Source organism: Hyperolius riggenbachi, chromosome 1 (genome assembly GCF_040937935.1).
Source record: "Hyperolius riggenbachi isolate aHypRig1 chromosome 1, aHypRig1.pri, whole genome shotgun sequence".
NCBI lineage: Eukaryota > Metazoa > Chordata > Amphibia > Anura > Hyperoliidae > Hyperolius > Hyperolius riggenbachi.
Window position 1 is genome coordinate 422,924,720 of NC_090646.1, and position 27,916 is coordinate 422,952,635.

The 27,916-nt window shown below is 44.9% G+C and overlaps 1 protein-coding gene across 1 annotated transcript in view; it reads right to left on the bottom strand.

Annotated features, from left to right (window-relative positions):
- Positions 1–27,916, bottom strand: part of LOC137518620 (guanine nucleotide-binding protein G(q) subunit alpha) — a 169,227-nt gene that overhangs the window by 21,059 nt on the left and 120,252 nt on the right. Inside the window, exon 3 of the mRNA XM_068236718.1 lies at positions 23,049–23,203. Coding sequence (XP_068092819.1) covers positions 23,049–23,203 — 155 coding nt within the window. The remainder of the gene's footprint in view (positions 1–23,048; positions 23,204–27,916) is intronic.

Sequence of the window (27,916 nt, forward strand, 5' to 3'; positions counted from 1 at the left end):
GGAAATAATGGACTTCCGATTCCATTCTGTTTGCACTCAAAAGTACATCAAAAATCCAAACTGGACCCCCCTATCTAAAACATTCAGATACAGCGATCTTGCCTCTGTGACATAATGCCCCCTCAAATCCACACTGGCAGTTGTAAGCAAAACTGACATCGTCATCTTCTGCCTAATTAAAAAAAAGATACTTGGTAGATCAGAGGTAAGCTTCTGCCATTCAAAAAACGGCCTCCAACTAGAGATGGCCCGAACCTCCGATTTTAGGTTCGAGAACCTTCGCCAAATGTTCAATTTGCGCAAACTTTCGCGAACCGCAATAGACTTCAATGGGGAGGCAACCTTTGAAAACTAGAAACGCTGGCCAGAAAAGTGATGGAAAAGATGTTTCAAGGGGTCTAACATCTGAGTATTTGCATGGATGAGGGGGATGGACGCCAAAAGTCCTGGGGAAAAAATCTGGATTTGACGCAATGCAGCGTTTTAAGGGCAGAAATCACATTGAAAGCTAAATTGAAGGTCTAAAGTGCTTTAAAACATCTTGCATGTGTATACATCCATCAGGGAGTGTAATTAGAGTACTGCTTCACACTGACACACCAAACTCACTGTGTAACGCACCGCAAACAGCTGTTTGCGTAGCGACGGCCGTGCTGGACTGATGCACACCATGGCGAGATTGCTCTTCCTCACTCAGTGATGTCAGATAATGTCTGACTGTCTTAACTTTCGATGGTTCTTTCTCTACCATTGTTAAAGCTTACATCTATTTTTTTAAATACTTGTTCTGCTTGCTGTTCAGTACCTGCAACGAGTCTGCCATTGTGAGTGACCACGGGTAATGGCCGGGGAATCAGGGTTCTATTCCAGTCTGGAGTGGGAGCCTGAGAACTGGCTACCACCACCGCACATCCAAGTAAGGACCCATTTGCTGTATAAGTAATGTACCTGCCCTGACCGTGCTCTGCAGACCAGGCATCTGTGGTCAGATGGACCCTTGACCCAGCGCAAGACGAACCAAATCAAAAGCATTTGCCAAGGATGTGTTATGGAGGGCAAGTCTGCCATTCATTCAACTGTGTGAAGCTTTCTATGGTACTTTCTCAGTAGCATGGTGACCACGGGTAATGGCCGGGGAATCCTGGTTCGATTTCGGTCCGGAGTTGGAGCCTAAGAAACGGCTACCACCACCACACATCCAAGGAAGGCAGCAGGCACGCTGTGGGCAAAGGAGCAGGAACGGCTACCACACATCCAAGGAAGGCAGCAGGCATAGCATGCACGTCCCGAGGTAGTGACCAAAAATAATACAAGAGGACTTTCGAGGCCCTGCTGTATAAGAGATGAATCAACTTTAAATCCTTTAACGAGAATGTGTTATGGAGGACAAGTCTGCCATCCATTCAAGTGAAAGGTATGCACTGACTGCCAGGTATAATACAATGTGCAGTCAAAGATGCAGTGAAAGGTATGCAGTGACTGCAAACAGCTGTTTGTGTAGTGACGGCCGTGCTGGACTGGTGCGCACCATGACAAGAGTGCAGGTGATGGCGGCTTTCCAGCCCATATGGTCGCCGGGCTGAGGTAGCTGAATGACAGAACAGTGACTGTCCAGCTGATCAAATTTGGTCTGTCCACAATGAAGCAATGACCTTATTATCTTTGGTGTGCCACCCCCTGAGACACTCATATAGCCAGTGGTCCTTGCTTCATTGTGATACACAAGCCCCTTCACTGCGGCAAGGTAATGATCACAAAGGGGAATGGGCACATGTACATGTCTTTTGTTTTGTTGTTGCACGTGCAGTGCAGCCAGAAAAATTAGGCAGGCATGTACATGCACCAAAAAAATTATTATAGCGGCCGCTGATCGCAGCAGCCTTAAAAATTCAGGAATCCGCCTGGAGTCCTGGACCCTGTTGGTGGTGGCAGAAAAGGCAGTCAAGCGGCCTGCGGGCAGAGATGTTGTGTGGGGAGCGACTTAGTCTTGGGGCAGGCAGCCAGTCACACGGTGTGCAGGCAGAGATGCTGTGTGTGGGGACTGACTTAGTCTTCGGGCGGGCAGTAGCCCTCCGGGATCCATGCCTCATTCATTTTGATAAAGGTGAGGTACTGAACACTTTTGCGACTTAGGCGACTTCTCTTCTCAGTGACAATGCCTCCAGCTGCGCTGAAGGTCCTTTCTGACAGGACGCTTGAGGCAGGGCAAGACAGAAGTTGGATGGCAAATTGTGACAGCTCTGGCCACAGGTCAAGCCTGCGCACCCAGTAGTCCAAGAGTTCATCGCTGCTCACAGTATCTACATGCACACTTAAGGCCAGGTAGCTGGCTACCTGCCGGTCCAGGCATTGGTGGAGGGTGGATCCGGAAGGGCTAAGGCGAAGCGTTAGACTAAAGAATGTCCGCATGTCCGACATCACCATGAGTTCGCTGGAGCGTCCTGTCCTTGCCTGCGTTGACATGGGAGAAGGATTACTGGCAGTGGTACCTTTATTGCGTTGTGCTGTGACATCACCCTTATACGCATTGTAAAGCATAGTTGCCAGCTTGTTCTGCAAGTGCTGCATCCTTTCTGCCTTCTGGTGATTTGGAAACATCTCCACCACTTTGTGCCTATACCGAGGGTCTAGTAGCGTGGCCACCCAGTACAGCTCTCTCCCCTTGAGTTTTTTTATACAGGGGTCCCTCAAAAGGCTGGGCAGCATGAAAGATGCCATCTGCACAAAGTTGGATCCAGGCGTACTAACCATCTCCTCTTGCTCTTCCTCAGTGACATCAGGTAAGCCCTCCTTTGTACTTCTGCCGCCTCCTCCTCCTCCAAAGAAACACCTTCCTCATCATCAGAGTCTGACTCCTCTTCCCCACTTGACTCTTCTTCCTCCTCCCCCCTCTGTGCTGCCGCAGGTGTTGAGGAAACATTTGGTTCTGATGAAAATTGCTCCCACAACTGTTCCTCCCATAACTGTTCCTGTTCACGCTCCTCCACAGCTTGATCCACCACTCCACGGCACTCTCCAGGAAGAAAGCGTACGGGATCAAGTCGCTGATGGTGCCTTCACTGCGACTCACCAGGTTGGTCTCCTCCTCAAACGGCCGCATGAGCCTGCATGCATTTGGCATCAATGTCCAGTTGTTGGGCCAGAACATCCCCATCTCCCCAGATTGTGTCCTTTTACTGTAATTGTACAGGTACTGGGTGACTTTTTTCTCCTGTTCTGGCAGGCGAGAGAACATGACCAGAGTAGAATTCCAGCGAGTCGCGCTATCACAAGCATCACATCACAAGCGTCTCACCGGCAAGTTGTTTCTCCGCTGAATGTCCGCAAAGCGTGCCATGGCCGTGTAAGACCGCCTGAAATGCCCACCCAACTTCCTGGCCTGCTTTAGGTCGTCCTCTAAGCCTGGGTACTTTGACACAAATCTTTGAATGACGAGATTCAGCACGTGCCATGCAGGGTACATGTGTCAGCTTTCCCAAATTCAAAGCGGAAAGGAGATTGCTGCCGTTGTCACACACCACGTTGCCGATCTCCAGCTGGTGCGGGGTCAGCCACTGATCCACCTGTTAAGAGCAGCCAGAAAAGCTGCTCCAGTGTGACTCTCCGCTTTGAGGCAAGACATGTCTAAGATGGCGAGACACCGTCATACCTGGCATGCAGCATAGGCCTTGGGGAGATGGGGCTGTGTAGCTGGAGAGGAGATCGCAGCACCAGTAGAGTTGAACTGCCACTCAGCCAAGGAGGACGACGATAGCGAAGAGGATTTAGCAGGAGGAGTAGGAGGAGAGGAGGTGGCAGGAGGCCTTCCTGCAAGCCGTGGAGGTGTCACAAGTTGGTCCGCTGCACAGCCACGTACTCCCTGCTCGTCAGCGGTCACCAGGTTGACCCAATGGGCTGTGTAAGTAATGTACCTACCCTGACCGTGCTTGGCAGACCAGGCATCCGTGGTCAGGTGGACCCTTGACCCAACGCTGTGTGCCAGAGATGACACCACTTGCCTCTCAACTTCACGGTACAATTTGGGTATCGCCTTTTTAGAGAAATAATTGTGGCCTGGTATCTTCCACTGCGGTGTCCCAATGGCCACAAATTTACGGAAGGTCTCAGAGTCCACCAGCTGGTATGGTAACAGCTGGCGAGCTATCAGTTCCGCCAAGCCAGCTGTCAGACGCTGGGAAAGGGGGTGACTGGCAGAAATTGGCTTCTTCCGCTCAAAGATTTCCTTCACGGACACTTGGCTGCTGTGGGCAAAGGAGCAGGACCGCTCAAGGTCAGAGGCGGAGTGGAGGACGGTGGCTATGAATGTGCAAGGGAGAAAGCGGCTAAAGATGCTGCACCTGAAGGAGGAAGAGGAGAAGGAGGGTGGCTTTGCTTTTGTGTGCTGCTTTTGCTCTGGTGCTCTTCCCATGCAGTTTGTGCCTTTTCTGCAGGTGCCTTCGGAAGGCAGTTGTTCCTACGTGGGTGTTGGCCTTTGCATGGCTCAATTTTTGGAGGCAGAGGGAACAGAGGGCATTGCTCTGATCTACGGATGACACACTAAAAAAAATGTCCAAACCGCTGAGCCCCCCTAGGGTGATGGCACTATGGTGGCATCAGTAGCGGACATTGAAGGGCATGTTGGCTGGCGCCGGACACTGCCACCAGCTGTTTCTGACAATGAGTTCCTCCTACTTCTTTCAGCAACTCGTCTCCTCCTACTCCTCTCTGGCTCCCCCTCTAAACTGTCCCCTTGGTCATCTTTTCTCTTAGGATCCCACGTGGTATCCGTATCATCATCATCATCATCATCCTGCCCAGCTTCGCTTGCCTCAGACCTCTCCAAAACTGCACCAACAGCAGGTACTTCATCATCCTCAGTGTCCATAGTGTCGCCGCCTAACTCAGACATATGAGGTGGTGTAACTTGCTTAGCGCCTTCATCTGGTTGTAACAATAATGGCTGTGAACCAGTTAATTCCCCACCAATTAACTCCTGCGAAGTGTCAAATACAGCGGCTGTGGTGCTTGTAGTAGCGCTGATGGCTGCGGAAGATGAGGTGTTCAGTGTTAAACAGTCAACCACGTCCTGACAATCTTGGGGGTTGATGGGACGTGCCTTCTTCTGAGCACTGTACTTTGGGCCAGGGCCGCACGAAATCAACACGACCTCGCACAGACCTGCCGGGTGGCCTTCCTCTGGGTCTGCCTCCATAAATCGGGGGGGGGGGGGGGGGGGGGAGGGAGATGAAGTGAAAGATATGCATTGACTCGACTAATAGAATGTGCAGTCACATGGGTGCAGTTCACAGATATGCACAGAGTGGTATATAACACTGCGTGCGCTCACGTAGGTGGCTGGGTGCACAGTGAACAACAGGTAGGTATATGCAGTGGGTATTACAATGTGCACCTGTCACACACACAGGTAGTAATCACTGAATGTACTGGGCCTGGCAGTGGCCCACACAGTAGGAATTACCAAGGCTGTCTGCAACACAAGTGTCAGTGGGACACACACACAAAAAAACAAAATCGATCACAAGAACAAGATTAGCTCTCAAAAGAGCTGTTGAGGGGTGCTTTTTTAGCAATAAGAATCAGCAAGGAGCAAGGTAAGAAGCCTACAAGAGCCTAACTAATCTTTCCCTATGAGAGTCTGCAGCAGCTAACCCTTCTCTAATTACTGCAGGCACACGAGTGAGTCCAATGCCTGACGCTGCTTGAGGGCCTCCAGGAGGGAGTGTAGCCTGACTGGCTACAATGTGCCTGCTGACTGATGTAGAGGGTCAAAGTTGAACCTCATGATGCACTATGGGGGCAAATGGAACTTCCGGTAAAGTTTGCGGTTCTCCGCGATCGCGAACCCCGGGAACCGTTCGGGTCATCTCTACCTCCAACATCACTGTCAGACTGCCAGTGCCCTTAATCCCTCAATCTTCTATGCTTTTTGGGTAGACCGGAGATGAAATCACTTTTATTTACTACTGCAAGTGTTAATGAGAAAGACATGAGTCCTATGGGAGAAAAGCACATTAAAAATGTTATTGTATTGCATTGTATAAGAATCTTGACTGAAAAGTCCATATCTCTGTATCTGAACATTCTAGGTGGGAGGGTAGTGTCAAATTTCGTTTTTATTCACTTTGGGAATGTGGGGTATACAAATATGTGTAAGGCAGTGAACCCACTTGTCTGTTTTCTGCGCGCGTTTTTTCTGCATACGTTCTCTGCACACTAAGTGTGTTTCTATGCAGGAAAACGCGCGCTTTTTTCACAGCAGCTAATGTAATTGATATAGAAAACTGACAAAATGTGCAGAATCATGATGCAGAATGTCTTTTTTTCTGCGTGCGAAAAACAAATTAAGTGTGAACTAGTCCATTGATTAACATGAGTTCTCAATTTTACTGTGCAGAAAACGCGTACGAAAACAGTCAAGTGTGTTCCCTGCCTCAGGGCTCTTTTCCACTATGAAACATGATCACAATCGCATTTTAACCACTTCAGCCTACAGTGTAGTTTCACCTTATACCTTGTCCGAGCAACTTTCACCTCCCATTCATTCGCCAATAACTTTATCACTACTTATCACAATTAATTGATCTATATCTTGTTTTTTACCACCACCAATTAGGCTTTCTTTGGCTGGTATATTTTGCTAAGACTTCTTTTTTCTAAATGCATTTTGACGGAAATATTAAGAAAAAAAAATGAAAAAAAAAAATCATTTCTTCTCAGTTTTCAGCAATTATAGCTTTAAAATACGACATTCTACCGCAATTAAAACCCACGTATTGTATTTGCCCATTTGTCCCGGTTATTACACCATTTAAACCAGGGGTCCCCAACCTTTTCCGGCCGGGGAATAGCTTTCTGACCACATTTTTCTCCGGGGCCCGCGGCGAGGGGGGGGGGGGATGGAATGAGTTATAGTGGACAGTGCCGTGCGCGGCGGGTTACGGGGGGGGAAGGGTGGAGGCTGGGGTGCGTCGGCATAGCTAGCATAGTTGCTCCAGTATATGGGGTTTCGTAACCCCAGTATGGGTAGTATAGTTACCCCAGTATGGGTAGTATAGTGCCCCAGTATAGCTAGTATAGTGCCCCAGTAGGGCTAGTATAGTGCCCCAGTAGGGCTAGTATAGTGCCCATAGTGCCCAGTATAGCTAGTGTAGTGCCCAGTATAGCTAGTGTAGTGCCCAGTATAGCTAGTATAGTGCCCCAGTAGGGCTAGTATAGTGCCCCAGTAGGGCTAGTATAGTGCCCCAGTAGTACTAGTATAGTGCCCCAGTAGGGCTAGTATAGTGCCCCAGTAGGGCTAGTATAGTGCCCCAGTAGGGCTAGTATAGTGCCCCAGTAGGGCTAGTATAGTGCCCCAGTAGGGCTAGTATAGTGCCCCAGTATAGTGCCCTAGTATAGTGCCCCAGTATAGCTAGTATAGTGCCCAGTAGGGCAATTATAGTACCCAGTATAGCTAGTATAGTGCCCAGTATAGCAAGTATAGTGCCCAGTATAGTGTCCAGTATAGCTAGTATAGGGCCCAGTATAGCTAGTATAAAGCCCAGTATAGCTAGTATAAAGCCCAGTATAGCTAGTATAGTGTCCATAGTGCCCTGTATAGCTAGTGTAGTGCTCAGTATAGTGCCCAGTATGGGTAGTATAGCGCCTAGTATAGTGCCCAGTATAGCTAGTGTAGTGCCCAGTATAGCTAGTGTAGTGCCCAGTATAGCTAGTGTAGGGCCCAGTATAGCTAGTGTAGGGCCCAGTATAGCTAGTGTAGGGCCCAGTATAGCTAGTGTAGGGCCCAGTATAGCTAGTGTAGGGCCCAGTATGGGTAGTATAGGGCCCAGTATGTGAAGTGGTTAAACCAACTTCCACTAAAGTGATTGCGATTGAGCTACTATACTTAGTATAGTAGAGCTCAATCACATACAAAACAGGACGACGATTGCGCTTGGGCCAAAATCACGTCGCAATCGGATCACACTAATGGATATGGCTGCTGCAGTGTCCATTAGTTTTACAATACCCTGCGTTTTGCAATTTGTTAGCAATTGAAAGAAGATCACAACATGCAGGGTAGTGGAAAAGGGCCCTTATACACTTGACAAGTCAACAGTATAACTGTTCTTTTAATAATAAAGACTCCCTGACAATTCTTTCTTGTGAATCTTCTATATAGGTAAGAAACCTTTTTTTTTTTTTTTTTATATATAAAATCTATTAGTCACTAGATCTCATACAGTTTGGGCGCCTCCTCACAAGTAATCCCACACCCTTAGAGGTGACGACATCCGCTACGGTGGACCAGTTCCATCAGTAAAGAGGACCTAAGAAGAATAGTCCGGGGTGCCGAGCGGGAACAGTGTTATTTTCCGCACATCTATAAGGTGGTTGCTGGATTGTAACCCATGTTTGCGAGTATCCCTTTCTTTGAATTTCGAGCCATCTGGTGGCACTAAGGAATAAGGATACTGCACTATTGGGCTCCCGGTCTTCCCTTTTTCAACAGAAACAAAGGGACCCTACCTCCCAAGTGGAAGATAGACCTTATATCTGTTACACTACCTAAATGATGTTAGCTGCTTAAAAGACACCCAAGGTGAAAATAAACAAATGCGAAAAACCAATGCATCTGTCCGCCTAAAAATAATTTTTTTATATCCCTCAGTTTTATTTTATATGTAAATTTAGTTTTTAAGTTTTTACTGTTTCATTGTCTTTGCTCAATGACAGCTTCATTGAAGTATGACAGAGCTCAAATCTATGAATTATTGACCCTTTTTATCTCTTCCCTGCTCTCAGAAGTCATTTTACTTACAGGAAAGTGTTTTATGGCTGTAATTACTAATCAGTGAGGGTTATGCTATAGTCTGACCCAGTCCCGACATAGACAGAAACTTGTCACTTGCATACCTGATGTTTAAAGGAATACTATCGATTCACATCTTTTTTTTCAATTGACACAGGAATTTTTTGGGAAATGCTGCTAAGTACTGGTGTATACATTTTAGTAGCAACTTCTTTGTTTACTGTTAGCAAAATACATTCAAAGTTTACTGCCGCCAAAACTGATGGCTGACTGAGCCATGAGGAGAGGGGAAATTCCCCTCACACTTGATCAGTTAACTCTATGTGTAGCTCTGTGTGTGACAGAGAGAGACAGGACACAGGAGCTGCAGCTGTTGGGAGTTCTATTTCTGACTGAAGTGTCTGAAGAGAGCAGAGGAAATGTAACTCATTCTCACAGCTTTTTCATATGGTTTTTGCTTTCAGAGTTTGATATTTGCTTTCTGTAGTCTGATATGCAACTCTGGCTGTGCATTGAAACAGACACCCCTTCTGCAATTGTTTTGTCCCAATATAGCTAAATCCTACCCTCAATAAATTACAGCTTTTGCCTCTGATATTTAACATGAAAAGGAAAAACATTTACACAGCTACTTAGACATTATTTGTACATTGTCATTTTAGAACACTTGGGGATCGATAGTATTCCTTTAACTCTTTCAGGCAGAGAAAGAAAAAAAAGGAACACAGCACAGTAATTTGACTGTTTGGCACTGTACATACATGTCTATCTCATCATGTCACATGTCACCTCGGTTGTCCTTTAAGCTAACATCACTTCCAGCTATGCACTGGACTAAACTCTGACAAGGCAGCAGTTAAGAACCACCTCAGCCGAGGATCTAGCGTGTGTATGGGAGCCCCCAGCATAGTGTACAGATATGGCTAGCGAGATTTTTTGTAACAACCAATCGACCCCTGAGCAGTTTTCCTACTCATGCCACCTGCTGGAAATTGCTCCATTTTCCCTTTTCAGCAACAGATGTGTTGCTAGCCTTTAGGCTAGTGACACATTTGTAGAGAAATTGTATACTTATGTCACCAGGCGCTGATGGGTTCCTATCTAAATAAGCAGCATTGTAAGACAAGGGATCCCTTAAAACCCAGAAGTATATTGCAATATCAAATTCAGTCTAACACGCGCTGAAAATTATAAACAGTTTTATTCAGTATTGATTCATTCAATAAAACTCAACTCACGCCTCATCCTATTCATTCCATACCATGCAACCTAGCAGAAGGGCCCTTCTATATATACTTCTCTCTAAATGTGCACATAAAAAATTAAAAAATGAAAAATTCAATTAAAAATTAAAAGGTCAAAATCAAAATGATGAGAGCATTAAATATGAAGTTCACAGATGGGTAAAGATGCTCTTGATTAAACTTATATTATGCAGGAGAAAATATAGCGTCTGTGAATGTCCATAAAGTGCAATCCTTATACATTCAAAGTTCCAACTTACGATACCACAGAGCCTCTGTTCTCAGTGTGATCTCTCATTAAACACTGTTGTTGATCTCCCCAGAGCTTCTTGGTAGTCTGATTTATTGCCCCAAGATCCGGCGTGTTTCCACGATAATGGCAGCCCTCAGTTTATGCGTCTTGCCAGGCGGAATAACCGCCGAAGATACGGGCCTCCTTGTAACAATTACTCCGTGCGTTACTAGCATCCGGGTGCGGCCTGCGTCACTTCCCGTTGTTAAACACCGAGGTCCGCTCGCCACACTTCCGCTTAGTCATAATAAATGATAATAAAAACACAATAGATGTGGTACAACAACTAAGGGAGTTGGAGAAACTATTGATCAAAGAAACCAAGAATACTTGGAAAGTGGCGTCCTTGGAAAAATATATAGAGTGGGAAGTTGCACCGGTGGGCTTGGTAGTGTCTAAGGTGCTGTCAGAAGATTTGGCAGATGGGGAAACATTGGAGAAGTGGGAGTATATGTTTCATGTATTCTCAATGGAGACGGTTCAATTTGTCATGGATGCCAGAAGGGCACAAACTAATAATGTAGGTGAGGAGATAAAAGATCTTCAACAATTATTAACACCTTATAGATCTACGAGGGAATATCAAAATATGGAGGTAAGTATACAGAACAGATTAGAAACATTGGAGAAAGAGATTATAAATAAAAAGTTGAAGAAATTTGCAAGAGACTCCATCCCTATGAATGATATTGGGGATTTAAGAATAATGGTAGAGGAAAGTTCAGTGGGAAGTCAACCTCAGGGGAGCACCCTATCTGGTACACTCGAAACGATAGACGAGACAGGGGAGGGGAGTTTGGATATAGAGGAGGGGGCTAGATGTTCGACAATGCAAGAGTTAATGCTAGTGAGTGAGGAGGAAGATGATAATGAGAGTAGTGATGGTGAGGAACAGGTGAGTAGATTTAGATCACCAATGACCCCGGCCACAACAGAATTACTAAGAACGGTAGATAGAGATAGAAGAGGAGTCAAACCTCACTCGAATAAGAAGTGGGAGAACACTAACAAGCCCACACATATGAATCCAAAGGGATTCAATGTATTCACATCAAATAGATACACAGCCCTGACACGGAGCCCTAAAGGCAATGAAGGAATGGGAAGGGAAACTAATAGTAGAAACAGGACACCAAGTGGTAATCTACTGAAAGGAAAGGAAGTATTCAGGAACCAAAGGAGGAGTAACACTAGAATAACTCCAAGTAGGACCCCCCGACAGTCAACCAATAGAACAGGAAATAGGATCAGTAAAAATGTAAAGACTAGAAATAATATAATAGTGGAAGAACCACGAAACTCAATCAGTCATTATTTTTTACGGACCCCCCGGCAGGTAAACGCAAAAGGGGATGTAGGGGTGGGAGGACGGGGAGTAAAAAGGAAGTAAAAGAAACAAGTCCAGTGTGTGAGGAGGGAGGAAAGGGAGTTTTTAATTTGAGTAAACGTAAATTAGAGAAGGATGAAATAAACCTATCTAAAGGGCTGAAATTTGCCCCAAGTAATAGGATCAATAAATTTGAGTCCTATATAGGTGTAAAGAAATTTATGAGGAAACTCTGCCTAAAGAAATATTTTCTAAAAAATCCCCAATTGAGAAATGATGAACTAACGGAGTATACACATACTTCATTAAAGAACCCCTCCACCTTTTTTCCCCAAACTGAATATAGTGATGCAATGACAGCATTTGAAAACTTGGTGGAGAAAGACATTAAACGCATGAGAGTTAGTAATTTTGGTAATGATAACCTAACCCGTGCTGAGAGGAAGGCCATACAGGAATTACGCAATGACCCTGCAATCACTATACGTCCTGCGGACAAAGGTGGGGGGATTGTGATACAGGATACAGAAAAGTATCAGATAGAGGCACACAGATTGTTAAATGACCCAGAGACCTACTACGTCTTGGGTCATGATCCGACAGTCGACTTTACAAAACAACTGAAGAGTTTACTGGATGAGGGACTGGACTGTGGCATTTTGAACCAGAAAGAGTACGATTTTTTGAATGTAGGATTCCCGCGTAGGCCGTTGTTTTACCATCTGCCAATGGTGCATAAGGACTTGGATAACCCACCGGGCAGACCCATTGTGTCCGGGGTAGACTCCCTCACCGCAAATCTATCAAGATATGTAGATTCCTTCCTACAAAAATATGTGAAAGGAACCCAGGCATATATTGAGGACACTAAGCATATACTGGCGGCATTGGAAGGTTTGCGGTGGGAAAAGAACTGGGTATTGTGTACCCTAGATGTAACCTCGCTGTATACCATAATAGACCATAAAAGAGGTCTGGAAGCTGTAAAATTCTATTTGGATGAGGATGATACCATAAACCCAATACAGAGGGATTTTATATTAAGATCGATACAATTCGTTCTGGAGCATAACTATTTCCAGTATGATAACGTCTGGTATCTACAGGTGAGTGGGACGGCGATGGGGACTAGGTTCGCACCTGCTTATGCAAATTTATTCATGTCTTATTGGGAAGAGAGCCGCATTTATGGGGATAGCGGCCCGGGTGCGAGCCTGGTCCTCTGGCGCCGTTTCATTGATGACATATTGTTGATATGGAAGGGTGACATCCCATTATTGCACAAGTTCATTGAAGAACTCAATACAAATAATTGGAACATCAAATTCACAGTTGATATTAGTAAGGACACTGTGAACTTTTTAGATTTGGAATTATATGTGGAGAATAATTGTTTAAACACGAGGACGTTTCACAAGCCGGTGGCAGTGAACAGCTATATTTTATATACTAGCTGTCACTTGCCACGCTGGCTAAACAATATTCCCAAGGGGCAGTTCACGAGACTCCGCCGCAACTGTACAAAAGTTGAGGAATATGACCGGGAGGCGGAGCAACTTGTGACCTGCCTCTTGGAGAAGGGTTACCCGGAACAGCATGTGGTGGAATCCAAGGTCACTGTTCGGCAGAAAGATCGAGACAGCCTATTAGGCCCCAGGCGAGAATCAAGCTGGGAAGATAATGATTTCAGTATTGTCTTGCAATACACATCCCAATCAAACAGAATATCGAATATTATTCGTAAACATTGGGATGTGTTAAAGGAAGACAAATTTTTAGGTGAAAAACTGCCTGATATTCCAAAGATGGTATTTAGGAGGGCACCCAATTTGGGACTCTCTATAGCCACAGCAGCTAATGAAAAGAAAGAGGGGGGGGAGGGATGGTGCTAGGAGAGGCAAAGGGGGTTTTACCAGATGTGGGATATGTCTTAATTGTAAGAAGACTAGAAACCCAGGCAGGATAGTAGAGATTGAGGCACTGGACTCTGTAAAATATAGAATTAGGGATTCAATGACATGCACCTCATGTGGTGTCATCTATTGTGTACAATGTCCCTGTCAGAAAAGATATGTTGGGAGAACCAAGAGGTCCCTTCAGAGGAGGGTGGGAGAACATTTCAACAATATTAAGAACAAATATGAAGGGCATCCGTTGTCCAAGCACTATAAAGAACATGGGGGCTGTGTAGGGGGGACTATTTTCTTTGGTCTTGAAGTAGTGGAACGCAGTGAGAGGGGAGGGAATTATATAGACAAAATGTCAAGACACGAATCAAAATGGATTTTCCAGTTGGACACACTGATCCCTAAGGGACTCAATAGTGAAATGGAACTATTTGCATTTTTTAAGTAATGTGTATGAAGTGTGATTATATGTTTAAAAGGTAATGTAGGAGAAATCAGATCTTGGAAATGTACAAGGTGCTTGCCATAACAAGATAAGTGGAGGAAAGAGGTTTGGCTGCACAAGTGTGGGTGGAGATTGAGATTTTAGTAATTTATTTAAGTAATTTATTTAGGTACTAGCTAAGCAGCATCTAAGAGAGTAATGTTCTAAAGTGGAACATGGAATAAACATGAATACATGGATAAACATCTGTTTAGTATAATAACGCTATTGAAACTTTGACCTTTGACCCCATCAATTTGAGAGGAGGCGACCATGTTGGACATATAAAAGCGATGCGAGAGATGGCAGCCTCAGATTGACAAGAAAACCCTCCTGAAGAAGGCCAACGCTGATTGGCAGAAACGCGTAGAGGTTTTGATCTATTTATTAGAATTGTAACAAGCTTATTGGCCTTGGACAAGAGACGAGCCGCGGAGCGCGCAACGGCCGTCTGTACGCAGAGATCCAAGAGACCGGATTGGTGACGTCACCCATAACTACTGCGTGGACTACAGCTGACTAAGCGGAAGTGTGGCGAGCGGACCTCGGTGTTTAACAACGGGAAGTGACGCAGGCCGCACCCGGATGCTAGTAACGCACGGAGTAATTGTTACAAGGAGGCCCGTATCTTCGGCGGTTATTCCGCCTGGCAAGACGCATAAACTGAGGGCTGCCATTATCGTGGAAACACGCCGGATCTTGGGGCAATAAATCAGACTACCAAGAAGCTCTGGGGAGATCAACAACAGTGTTTAATGAGAGATCACACTGAGAACAGAGGCTCTGTGGTATCGTAAGTTGGAACTTTGAATGTATAAGGATTGCACTTTATGGACATTCACAGACGCTATATTTTCTCCTGCATAATATAAGTTTAATCAAGAGCATCTTTACCCATCTGTGAACTTCATATTTAATACTCATCATTTTGATTTTGACCTTTTAATTTTTAATTGAATTTTTCATTTTTTCATTTTTTATGTGCACATTTAGAGAGAAGTATATATAGAAGGGCCCTTCTGCTAGGTTGCATGGTATGGAATGAATAGGATGAGGCGTGAGTTGAGTTTTATTGAATGAATCAATACTGAATAAAACTGTTTATAATTTTCAGCGCGTGTTAGACTGAATTTGACATTTGTAGAGAACTTGGCCCCACACTGTTGCCCAAGGTTTCCAGTGCTTATCCCTTTGGGTGGCAGTCCTTAGACATGGGTACGAGGCTTTAGTCATTAGGGATTACTTCTGATACTGCATCCGATTACTTCAGCAAATGGAGCTGCTGTAGGTCACAGCAGTAAAGTACAAGTCAGCAGAGCCCTGGCATCTTATTTTCATTGTGTTTTTAAATGTAGCATAGACTTATGTTAAAAGTTTCTATTACATGGCTTTATTGCATGAATACATTACACTTGTTATGGTTTATTGTACAGCTTCTATCTAGATTTATTTTATAAACTTTTAAATGAAATAAGCCATACAAAAAGAAATAACAGCTCCAGTCATGCTTGTATAAGGCCAGCAGCTCATTTGCCATAAATAGTTTCACTTGTCTCCAGCACACAAGAGGTTATGTGTGCATAGTAAGCATGTGACTAACTTAGAAATGTGACTTTGTCTACAATGCAGCTCTGTGAAACCATGAAGTTAGATTCAAATCAGTAAAAAGTAAAAGAGAACCAAGAAAGGGAGTAGTACTTGCACAAGGTAAAAAGACACCAGTAAAATTGCTTCCCAAAACAAAGCAAAGACATACAAAATTATAAAGTGAAAAAGTTAAATCAATAGAAGTTAAAATTAGAGGATTTACAAATTTAAGCTCTGTATTTAATTGAAAAAAATCACAACGACAACATACAGAATGCTGAATACTAAACATTTTATGTGGGATGAAGACAAGTAAAGAAAAACAAACACCCAGTAGAGCATCTCACAACTAGATTCATTGGCAGTAGGTTAGTAACACAATTAGGAGTGGGGATGGAAACCCCACTATTTAAAGGCACTGCATGGGCAATACAACAATTTATGATTAACAATGTTTGGTGAAATCTTGCAAAGAAATTGAGGATGAGGATGTAATTTTTGGTATAGAGTACCTAGCAAAACTCAGGGCTGGTGCACACCGAGCTGCTTTTTCAGCGTTTCTGCAGCCGCTTGCGGCTGCGGATACGCTTGGTCAATGTATCTCAATGGGGTGGTTCACACCAGAGCCGGAGGCGTTTTGCAGAAACGCATACTCCCGGCATGAGGCATTTTTTGGATTGTGGATGCGTTTCTGCCTCAAAGTATAGGAAAAACGCAAACCGCTCTGAAAAACGCCTGTTCAGATCGGTTTTGCCGGCGTTTTTGTTACAGAAGCTGTTCAGTAACAGCTTTACTGTAACAATATATGAAATCTACTACACCAAAACCACTACACGCTAGCTGAAACGCTACAGAAAAATAAGAAAAAGCGTTTCAAAATCTGCTAGCATTTTGCGGATCTGCTAGCGGGTTTTGGTGTGCACCAGGTCTTACTAACAGGATATGAAAAACATGTTTGCCTTCTTAAAACAGAAGGTAATTACAATTATTCAGGTTGGAGTGGGTTCATCTTTGGTACATATTAATAGATTCAGAGTATCTGGAAGAAAATGGTTGCAAGGAAAAGTCCAAGAGTCAATACTGGAACGCCATAAATCTCTTTAATTTAGTATCAAAAGGCATCACAGGGACATATCCCCCCCCCCCACGTGGAGAGACTCACCGGACTTTGCGGCCTGAAAGGGCCCGACAGCGCCTTAGGGGTATAGGCCACCCCTCAGCCTCTCTGGCAACCTCCGGAATGCTGCACTCTCCACTTCCAGCTTGCTTGGCCAATTTCAAGTGGATGCCACCTCCATGCAAAAACAGAAGCCGCACATAGCGTAAAAGTGCTAAAGGGAATAGTCCCACTTTTATTAACCTTCTTGGCGGTAACCCCGAACGTAGTTCGGGGTAAGCCGCCGGAGGGTGCCGCTCAGGCCCTGCTGGGCCGATTTGTTTAATTTTTTTTTCGCTGGACGCAGCTAGCACTTTGCTAGCTGCGCCAGCACCCCGATCGCCGCCGCCGCGCGACCGATCGCCGCTATACGGTGCGGCGCGCGGCCCCCCCCCCCCAGACCCCGTGCGCTGCCTGGCCCGAGGGGTGGCCCGGGACTCCCAATGACGACCCGACGTCAGTGACGTCATCCCGCCCGTCGCCATGGCGACGGGGGAAGCCCTCCAGGAAATCCCGTATAGAAAAATTTTTTTAAAAAAAAACTGCCGCGCTGCCTCCTGGCGTATTTTTTTATACCGCCAGGAGGGTTAAAAAACTTAAAAACAACAGGCACAGCCTGAACGGGTATATTCTGGCGGCTACGCAGGAGTGGGGGACAGCAACAGCTAATTGCTAAGTGCCCTATCAGCCCGGCGTCTCCCCACCTCGTAAACCTGCGGACCCCGCTGTGTAACTCAAAACCGGCGCGTCAGACCAGTCGTGTCAGACGTTGCGCCGCTCCGTAGCTCCACCCTACGCGTTTCGTCGCTAAGCAACTCCTCAGGAGTCCGCAGGTTTACGAGGTGGGGAGACGCCGGGCTGATAGAGCACTTAGCAATTAGCTGTTGCTGTCCCCCACTCCTGCGTAGCCGCCAGAATATACCCGTTCAGGCTGTGCCTGTTGTTTTTAAGTTTTTTAATAAAAGTGGGACTATTCCCTTTAGCACTTTTACGCTATGTGCGGTTCTGTTTTTGCATTGAGGTGGCATCCGCTTGAAATTGGCCAAGCAAGCTGGAAGTGGAGAGTGCAGCATTCCGGAGGTTGCCAGAGAGGCTGAGGAGTGGCCTATACCCCTAAGGTGCTGTCGGGCCCTTTCAGGCCGCAAAGTCCGGTGAGTCTCTCCACGTTGGGGGGGGGGGGGGGGGGGGGGGGGAATATGTCCCTGTGATGCCTTTTGATCCTATGAATCATTGATTATATCTGAACTTTCTAATAGGAGACTTTTTTGAGCGCTTATCCAACTTTTGTTCTGTATCCAAAAAGCTATTTTCACTAATAGTCAGGCAGCGCTCCACCGTGTATGGACTGGTGTTTACAAGACTCTTATAAATTACAAATTAATTTATTAATTTTCCACTCCCTGTGAGCGCTTACGTACATTTCTGTCTTTCTTTAATTTAGTGCCATCTGAGGCCCCAGCTCCTCTTCTGTAGTGGACATTTTTGTATGGTCTTAGGAACATTTCCCCAAACCATTCACTGTTAAGTTTATCTCTGCATCCACAACTGCAAAGAACAAACCATACTTTGACAGGATTCAAAAACAACCACCTTCCTGGGGTTCAAGCTCTTAAGATAAGCAAAAACATGGTACTGTGGGCTGCTGAATCAAATTTTGAAATGCTTTTCTGAAATAGTGAATGTCACATCCTCTGCAATAAAGAGGAGAAAGAATGGGTTTGCTATATTGCTGTACAGTTTGAAATACATTTTTCAGGAAGGGCTTTGCTTAGAAATCATCAAACTGCATTCTACATGTATTACCACTGCATGGCTGTGTTATAAAGGTCTGTGCGCTATACTGGCCTGCTAGAATGGACTCATGGAAAGAATTTAGCACATTAGGAGACAATATATGCCAAATGACTTCAAACTGTTCAGTAGCTGAAAGCCTACATCTGGATATTGGGTAAGAATTGGATGATATTTCACTTTCAAAACTGCACAATTTGGTCTTCTACAACCAAGAGTGTTAAAATAAATTTTAAGGGCATCCCTGTCCCAAACTTTTTGAAACTTGCTGCTGGCAACAAATTCACAATGAACATATGAGCTGTCAATGGTATATCTTTGTATTTTATTTATTTTTGCTGTCTATGTATGTAAATCGTTACATAAGATTTAAAAAGAAATTCACAATGAACATTTTTCAATAACATTTTCACTGCCAGCATGTTCTGTTGTCCCCCCCCCCCTGAAATAGTACAGTGACAACCTTAAAGTGAACCTCCAGACTAGAAATCCACTCAGCAGCACTGAAGAGGCTTGGTGTTTCTTTAACAGTTTCACAGCATCAGAACTTTGTTTTTCTTACCCAAGCCTCATTTTTAGCTGCACAGAAGAAAACTGCCCGGGCAATTTCCCCCTGATGTTGTGCATAGCATGATGGGATTTCTGATGTTGTTGTGGTTCTGCTGTTTTGGCGCAAATTTGATTTTTTTAATTTTAAATTTGAGATTTGAAGTCTAGCGCGAGCAGCTGGGAGGGGTTATCAGGACACAGGACAGTTGGAACTTTGTCTTATGTTCCGTCACCTCCTTTCAGCCAAAAAGATGGCCTCCCCCATGAAAAAGATGGCTGCCCCCATGAAATCACAAACATTTGGTCTGTTCTTTTAAAAGAGGTTGGGTAAGAGATTATCTTAGCTATCTATTTTAATTAACATAACTAATGCAACTTAATGACAGTATGTTTGTTTAGGCTGAAGTTCCCCTTTAAGGTGGCTGGATAGTGTAATGGTAAGGGCTCTGCCTCTGACACAGGAGGACCAGGGTTCGAATCTCGGCTCTGTCTGTTCAGTAAGCCAGCACCTATTCAGCAGGAGACCTTAGGCAAGTCTCCCTAACACTGCTACTGCCTATAGAGCGCGCCCTAGTAGCTGCAGCTGTGGCGCTTTGAGTCCGCCAGGAGAAAAGCGATATATAAGTGTTTGTCTGTCTTTTTAAGGGCACATTTCCACTAGCTGGATGCTTTCTGCATCCGGCTTTCCTGTTGCACCTCCCCGTGGTCGACTTCTGGGACAATGCGGAAGCCCTGATGCAGCTATGTACTACACTGCGGGGGAATCAGATGCGTGCTGCAGAAATCTGCAACGTACTATCCACTATCCACGTAGTATCCACTTCAGAAGCAAATCTCATGTGATGGGCATTGCTGTCTTTAGCTTGCTGGTGTCAAGGGCACTGGAGCACATGCCAGAAGATCAATTTAAACTTCCAGAGATGCAAAAGAACAGTTGGCTATTTCTGAACAAATATGTTCCTCTTTCATAGCCACCCTGATGGTTTACTGAACTATAAATTCCTTTCTATTATTTCAAGGTTGTTAAATGTTGCCCACTAAAGCAATTTAGTGAACCTTCATCTCCTTACATGCCCATTTTGTGTATTGTACTCCATGTCACAGCAAAAGTCAATCCACTAGTTATCTGTGTTATTTCTTAAAACTGGATTTCACCCCAATTAAAATGTTGATCACCTTAATATTACCCATGTAAAATAATCAACTGTTTCCAAACATAAGGTATAATACAATACTGTATATGGTTTTCCTGCAAGTCTATTCAATGGTCTAGCATCCTGTCATTAAAGGAATCATCAGGCGATTTTTACCCAAATCTGTTTTACTCACCTGGGGCTTTCTCCAGCCCCTTGCAGCAGACTGTTCCACGCTGTCACCTCCGCTCTCTGCCGCTGCACAGGACAACCTCGAGGTCGCCATTACTGCGCCTGCGTCAAGGTCAATCACGGCCACGGCTTACTGCACAGGCACTGAAGAAATGTACTTATTTTACAATTTTCGCGACAGTTCCTCTTTAAAGGGAAGCTAAACATGTGGTCTGACTGAAGTCAGACTGGATTAGCTGCTTGCTTGTTTCTGGTGTGGGATTCAGACACTACTGCAGCAAAAGAGATCAGCAGGACTGCCAGGCAACTGGTATTGTTTAAAAGGAAACATCCATATCCCTTTCAGTTAAGGTTCCCTTTAAGAATCACTTCTGAGTGTGCAGATATCAACCCAAACAGTACGTCGTTTTCTTGCAAGCTTTTAAAAATTATTCTACAGTCATTATACAGAACAGTCTTTAACCCTTTTCTTAAAGCTTACCTGAACAGACATGTGACATGAAATAAGCATGTGTACAGAGCGTTCTAATTCTTCTAATAACTTGTCGTAGCACATTTTAGCAATCATTTCTACAGCACAACATGAAAGGCATGTGTTTTAGCAGGTGACCACCATGCCAGGGTTTCTCACCCAGATTTACATTTTGCCATTACAGGTGGCAAATCTTAACTGCTGACAGGTGCACCACTGCGGAATCTTGGTTTACAGTGTGTACCCAAGCTAGTAGAAATACCTGGTCACCCAGAGTGCACTGGGAGGACAATGCCGCATATTTGAAGAGCCTAGGCTGTGATATCACTGGGAGGGCAGGGCTACATATCAATATATGGATATACAAAGTGTTTCTGATGCTGAAACCATGATAAATAAAGAGACTCTGAATTCTATTTTTTTTTCCCCTGTTTTTTAAATTTAATCTTGTTGAGCATTATATACTAAGAGGAATCGCTGCAATCCTGCCGCAAAACAAGTGTTTTTTAATAGAGAAACAGACCTGCAAAGTTTCACGACTTTGCAGGTCGCAGATTGTGCTGCCCTGGAGAAGAAGAGCTTTGAGCTGTAGCTCTGCCTCTCTGCAATCAATCTCCTCCTCCTCCCCTCTCAGTGAAAGAAGACTTAGATGGGCAGGAGGTGGTGGCGATCGGCAGAGATCGACTGCGGAGGAGGCAGAGCTACAGCTCAAAGCTCTGCCTCTTGAAGGAAGTAAATCCCTGTGAGCCCCGGAACTTTGCTGGGCTTTTTCTCTATTCTCTATTTTGTGGCGGGATTGCAGCGACTCCACTTAGGATAGAATGTTTAAAGGGAAGGTACACGGTCTATCTTAAATAAATACAAATACAAATCCACTTACCTAGGGACAATTGAAGGTAAAGAGGTGCCCTGGTTGAAATAAAAGCATCTAAAAACAGCTTAAAATCGAGGAAATAATATGAGGTGGCTTACCTCAATAACGAAATCCTTGTATATGACAAAAGATTTTTATTTAGCACAGGCAACGCGTTTCGTGAGTCCAAGCCCGCTTCATCAGGCCAATAAAAGTGCCTACAATACTTTTATTGGCCTGATGAAGCGGGCTTGGACCCGCGAAACGCGTTGCCTGTGCTAAATAAAAATCTTTTGTCATATACAAGAATTTCGTTATTGAGGTAAGCCACCTCATATTATTTCCTCGATTTTAAGCTGTTTTTATATGCTTTTATTTCAACCAGGGCACCTATTTACCTTAAATTGTGCATAGCTATACCCCCAAACAATCTGTGTTTGAGGGGTGGTGACAGACCACCTGTGGGTGCCCCACAGTGGACACCTGTCCCTACTTTTTCAAGGAGAGCGACCACATCCAGGTCCCGGGCTGGGACTACCCAAAGTGGAGTCGGGTTTATGGTCTCCACCTGCTTCCTACGGTTGGTTGCCCTTGCAACCTCCTTTTGTGAGTAGTAATTTATTGAAATTCCTTTTTTCAATTGCATACTAATATACTACACTATTGGGCTCCCGTATTTGTCTCCTATATTTTTTTCCCTGCAAGGGAGACACCCCCACTACACTACACTTACCTAGGGGTTCCTCCAGCCCGTGGCAGGCAGGAGGTGCCCTTGGCGCCGCTCCGCAGGCTCCCGGTCTCCTCCGGCGGCGCACCTGACCTGGCCAGACGGCTGCTAGGTCGGGCTTCTTGTGCGCTCCAAAATGCGCCTCACGGCGGCGCGCTGGTGTCATCGGACGTCCTCCGGGCTGTACTGCGCAGGCGCAGTAGTTCTGCACCTGCGCAGTTCAGCCCGGAGGACGTCAGATGACGTCAGTGCGCCGCCGTGAGGCGAATTTTGGAGTGCACAAGAAGCCCGACCTGGCAGCTGGCCTGGCCAGGTGCGTTGCCGGAGGAGACCAGGAGCCTGCGGAGCGGCGCCGAGGGCACCTCCTGCCTACCACGGGCTGGAGGAAGACTCAGTTTTTTTATGACAGACCGTTAACCTTCCCTTTAAGAAGATTAAATTAAAAACAGGGGGGGGGGGGAAAGGGGGGGGGGGGGGACACAAACATTAAAGTAGGTATTGGGAATAATTTAGTATAATGACCTATTGATTGGACAAAATACTTACTATTTAGTAGAGTCAGACAACTGATATTCCCGTCGCCTGTCATAGCATTCTTGAATTCCAGGGTCATTCCAGAGATATTTTATTGCGTCTACGTATGGATGATCAAATGTGGACACCTTCTCTACATCCACTTCTCGGATTAACAGTGCATGGCCCTTTATAAAATAAAAAACAAATAATATGAATATGGGGGGAAAAAAACTCAGAAGAAAATGTCATCAAAAAACACATTTATTACCGCTAACAAATTGTAAAGAAATAGTGTGGAGTAGCGCAGCCTCCACCACAATAATTCTAGTAAGGGGCAGCGCTAGAAAATCTTTCTAGAAGCAATAACTGATGTTTCCCACAAAAACAACGTCTTCCAAACTGAATAGACTCAATGAAAAAAAACTTGATGCTTTGACTTTAATTCCTAGAGCAATACAGCAGAGAACATATTCACTACAACAGAGGTGGCCAAATTAATATGGAATTTTTGAGCCAGTCTGTCCAATACAGTGGGGGTCCCAAACCACCGGTCCGCTGGTCAGTTGGGCCACGGGTCTGTCCTCTTGCGCCCCCCCCCCCCCCCTTTGGTTACCTTCGCTGGCGGCCGCTTCCTCTCTTATATTCTCTGACGCGTGTGCGGCTGCTGTGATGAGGCAGGATGCAGGACAGCGGCTTCCTGTAGCAACGATGTGTATCGCCGTTACCAGGGGAACCGCTGTCCTGCTTCCTGCCTCATCACAGCAGCCGTGGCGCGCACTGCTGTGAATCCAAATAGCACACGCATGAGAGGAGAATATAAGAGGAAGCGGCCGCCAGCTAAGGTAACAGTAGCGGCAGCCGCGGGGGAGCGGAGGGTCAGCTATACTGGGGAACTATACGACCCATACTGGGCACTATACTAGCTATACTGGGCACTATACTACACATACTGGGCACTATACTAGCTATACTGGGCACTATACTAGCCATACTGCAGTGTTCTCCCCAGGCTCTTTTAGCCGGGTGCTCCACCCGGCTAGTTTTGGTGAGCACCCGGCTGTCGTCATTGGCTCACCTCCTCCTGCACACAGAATCTCTGGCCCTGCATTTTAATCTCGTCCCACCCGGCTACTTTTTCATGCCACCCGGCAGGAAAAAATTTCTGGGGAGAACACTGATACTGGGCACTACACTAGCCATACTGGGCACTACACTAGCCATACTGGGCACTATACTAGCCATACTGGGCACTACACTAGCCATACTGGGCCACTATACTACCCATACTGGGGCACTATACTAGCTATACTGGGGTAACTATACTAGCCATACTGGGGATACTAAACCCCCTATACCGGGGCAACTATGCTAGCTATGCCGCCGCACCCCAGCCTCCACCCTCCCCCCGTAACCCGCTGCGCATAACACTATCCACTATAACTCCCCTGTGGGCCCCGGAGAAAAATTTGGTCAGTAAGCGGTCCCCAGCCTGGAAAAGGTTGGGGACCCCTGCAATACAGGACCCACCAGGTATTTTTTTTAGGACTCAGTTCTATGGACACAGAAAAGCTCAAGATTTAGGCACCAGCTCTAGTTCAGACCATAGCATGACAAAGGAAATGTATTTCTTATGCTGGCTGGCCAGTAAACCTTTCAGTTGTTTTGCCATTAGCCAGATGTATTCATACTGTCTGAATCAGTAGTGTCTAGGGGTAGCATCAAGAGATGTTCACTAGGATAAGTGGACATCACTTTAGGTGCAAATGCACATAGCATTAGCCCAGCATTACCTTGGACTTGCACTGTAAGACCCCTTTTCACATGGGAGGCTGAACTGCGTGTTTGTTGGGCAGCCCTCCTGGCCATGAGCTCTCCCATGTATATATATAAAAAAAAAGTATCAGTTCATGTATTTTTTTCCTACTTCAACTTCATCAGGTGCAGTAGGCAACGATAGTGAGGCAAGTACTCAACTAGTAATATTCAGGTCTATGAGAACTCATGGCAAAGCATGTGACGAGGCTGACCAGTTGATCGATTTAGAAGCCTCTGATTTTCTGGTCACAATCATGTGGTAAAGGTAATGCGTTCATAGCAAATCAGAGCTATGCAAATCGATCAGCTGATAAAGCTGGTCACATCCTTCTACATGACTTCTCACAGACAAGCATAACTAATGTCTAACGCCACCCTAATGAGATTGCACAGCTTTCAGCATGGACACACTAAAATCCAATAACCAATCTTTACATGTAATTGATTAATTAGAGTCTGCAGTTCAAAGAGAACAATTATACTTATAAGTGGACACCTTTTTGTGTTCTACAAAACTCAGGCTCTACCTGATCTGGCTATCCCCCCAGATCATGTAGTATATATATATATTTTTAATACTCTGCTGGCTCAAGATTACTTTACATTTTCACGGCAGTGTTGCATGCATGACAGATCCAATAACAAGGGCCAGTCTCTGGTATACAGAGCTTTGTATACCCTTCCTCATCTAAACGATCTTGGCCTATTATATAGTCTGGTTTTTTTTTCTCAAGCATCAACCGTGTCAATATCTCAACTGAAATTGATTAGCTTCATCAGCATATTCCTTATGATGAGAATTTGTTTTCCATCATAACTTGCTTAATTATAGTTTCTAATTCTACTTACATTGCATACACACAGATTCACTCAGGGTAATGGAAAAAGGGAAGGGGGTGTAGATGCGGCGAGTAAGGTTAGTATGGTGGTGGCAAGCATTAAAGAAAAAAAAAAACAAAAAAAAAAACACTGGAAGAGAAAAACTACCACATCAATCAAGGGGAAGAAAAAAGAAGCGCTCTCTGGTGCATTAACTTTTAATATTTGATTTGCTTCCTTTGCGCAAATAAAATCACACGTACAGTGTAAAAATAGAGAAGTGCACTTATCACACTGAAGAGGCAGATCCCCACGTCCTCTGGATGTTAAATCCGTCCTGTGCTTCTCCTCACTATGGCCAGTAGCGGGGGAACCGGTCGGTCTCAAGCGGCGGCGGATCATTTTTACACTGTAAGTGTGATTTTATTTGCGCAAAGGAAGCAAATCAAATATTAAAAGTTAATGCACCAGAGAGCGCTTCTTTTTTCTTCCCCTTCCTTACTGTTTTCTACAGCCTCTTACTGGTTCCCAAGTAAGATAGAAGCTGCACTCTGGGGAAGCTTGACGTTTGTTTGTGAGAAGTGTTCTGGATTGGAGCGCAGTGGATTCATTTTGGTTACCACATCAATCAAGCTGATTTGTTTTTGACCTGTGCCCATACCTACCTTGTACATTTCTGTCATCCCTTTCTTCATTAGCATCATAGGAAGAGTACTGGTTTCTAATTCAAAGAACTCAGACATGGCTTTCAGCCATTCATCACATACTACTGGGTACGTGCTCTTTCACTTCATTATTTTTTTTTTTTCTGTAGCTGCCATTTTTGCTATGCTTGTCAGTGTTTTCCAAATGGGGTCTGGAATCATCATCAATTATCCCCCAAAAAGTCTATTGTGTTATTAATGTTGATCCTTGGGCAAAGGATCTGGAGGAATCGCTCTTAGTCCAATAGAATTTTAATTTCTTGCATGTCTGCGATATATGTGGTTATGAACCTGTAGATTGTTTACATCTCCAACATCGCTGCCCATTCTATATTCTGAGAAGGGTTTGATTACAAGTCAGGAAATGTGTGGGGAGCTATGTACCTACTGGAGGAGATCATATAGAGACGTTAAAAGATCTATATCAAATCCAGGGCTGTGGAGTCGGTCCAAAAATCCACCGACTCCGACTCCTCAGTTTAGGATTCCACCGACTCCGACTCCTCTAATTTGCATATTACAATTTTGTTGATTAAAAGTATGTAACATGAAATTCGTCTCTTAACTGCCAACGCTTAGGAATTTTACAAGACAACTGAAGTGAGAAGGATATGTAGACTACTATATTTATTCCCTTTAGACTAAAACTAATCCTTGGTAAGAGTACTTGTAAAAGGTACAGACCAGAACAAAGAACATCTATCAGGCCCTAGGCAATGTAAGTGTGGGTACATGTAAGAATGATGTGCAGATACTCTGCAGGGGAATGAGGAGATTGTAAACAGACAACACCTCTGTGTTCAATGTGCACAGCATTCTCAGTGGATTCCCTGCAGCTCTGTGGGGAGTGCATATGTAGAGTATAGTACTACTGTGTAACAAAGTAAACCTGAGACAGATGAAATTAAAGTTTTATACATACCTGGGGCTTCCTCCAGCCGCCTTCAGGATAATCAGTCCCTCGTTGTCCTCCTCCACCACCTGGATCTTCTGCTATGAGTCCAGGTACTTGAGTCAGTCAGGCGTAGTGCGCATGCACACACTCCGCCGCCAGGAGCATACTACACCTGTGCAGCACTATTGCGCAGGTGCAGAATGTTCCTGGCTGTGGGAGCGGCATGCGGCCGGACAGCGCTGACTGGCTGAATTACCAGGACTCATAGCAGAAGATCCGGGTGGTAGAGGACAGCGAGGGACTGATTAGCCTGAAGGGGGCTGGAGGAAGCCCCAGGTATGTATAAAACTTTACTTTTCATCCGTCTCAGTTACCCTTTAATTTGTAGTCAACAAACCAAATTTTAATAACATATCAAATTATTTGATTTCATCAGCAAAGGGAGTGCATACATTTGCATAAATCAGCATCAATGCAGAATGATTTCCATCTCGTTGACCATCTCTATTAGTGACACAGCTACACATCAGGCTTTAGTCTTACAGCATAGATGTTATTTAGTATATATAAGAGATTCCTGTGTACACATCATATATACAGTCACAATCAGATGTGTATATCTGACCTTAAAAATACGGGGACTGCTTTATTGAAGCAGCACAAGT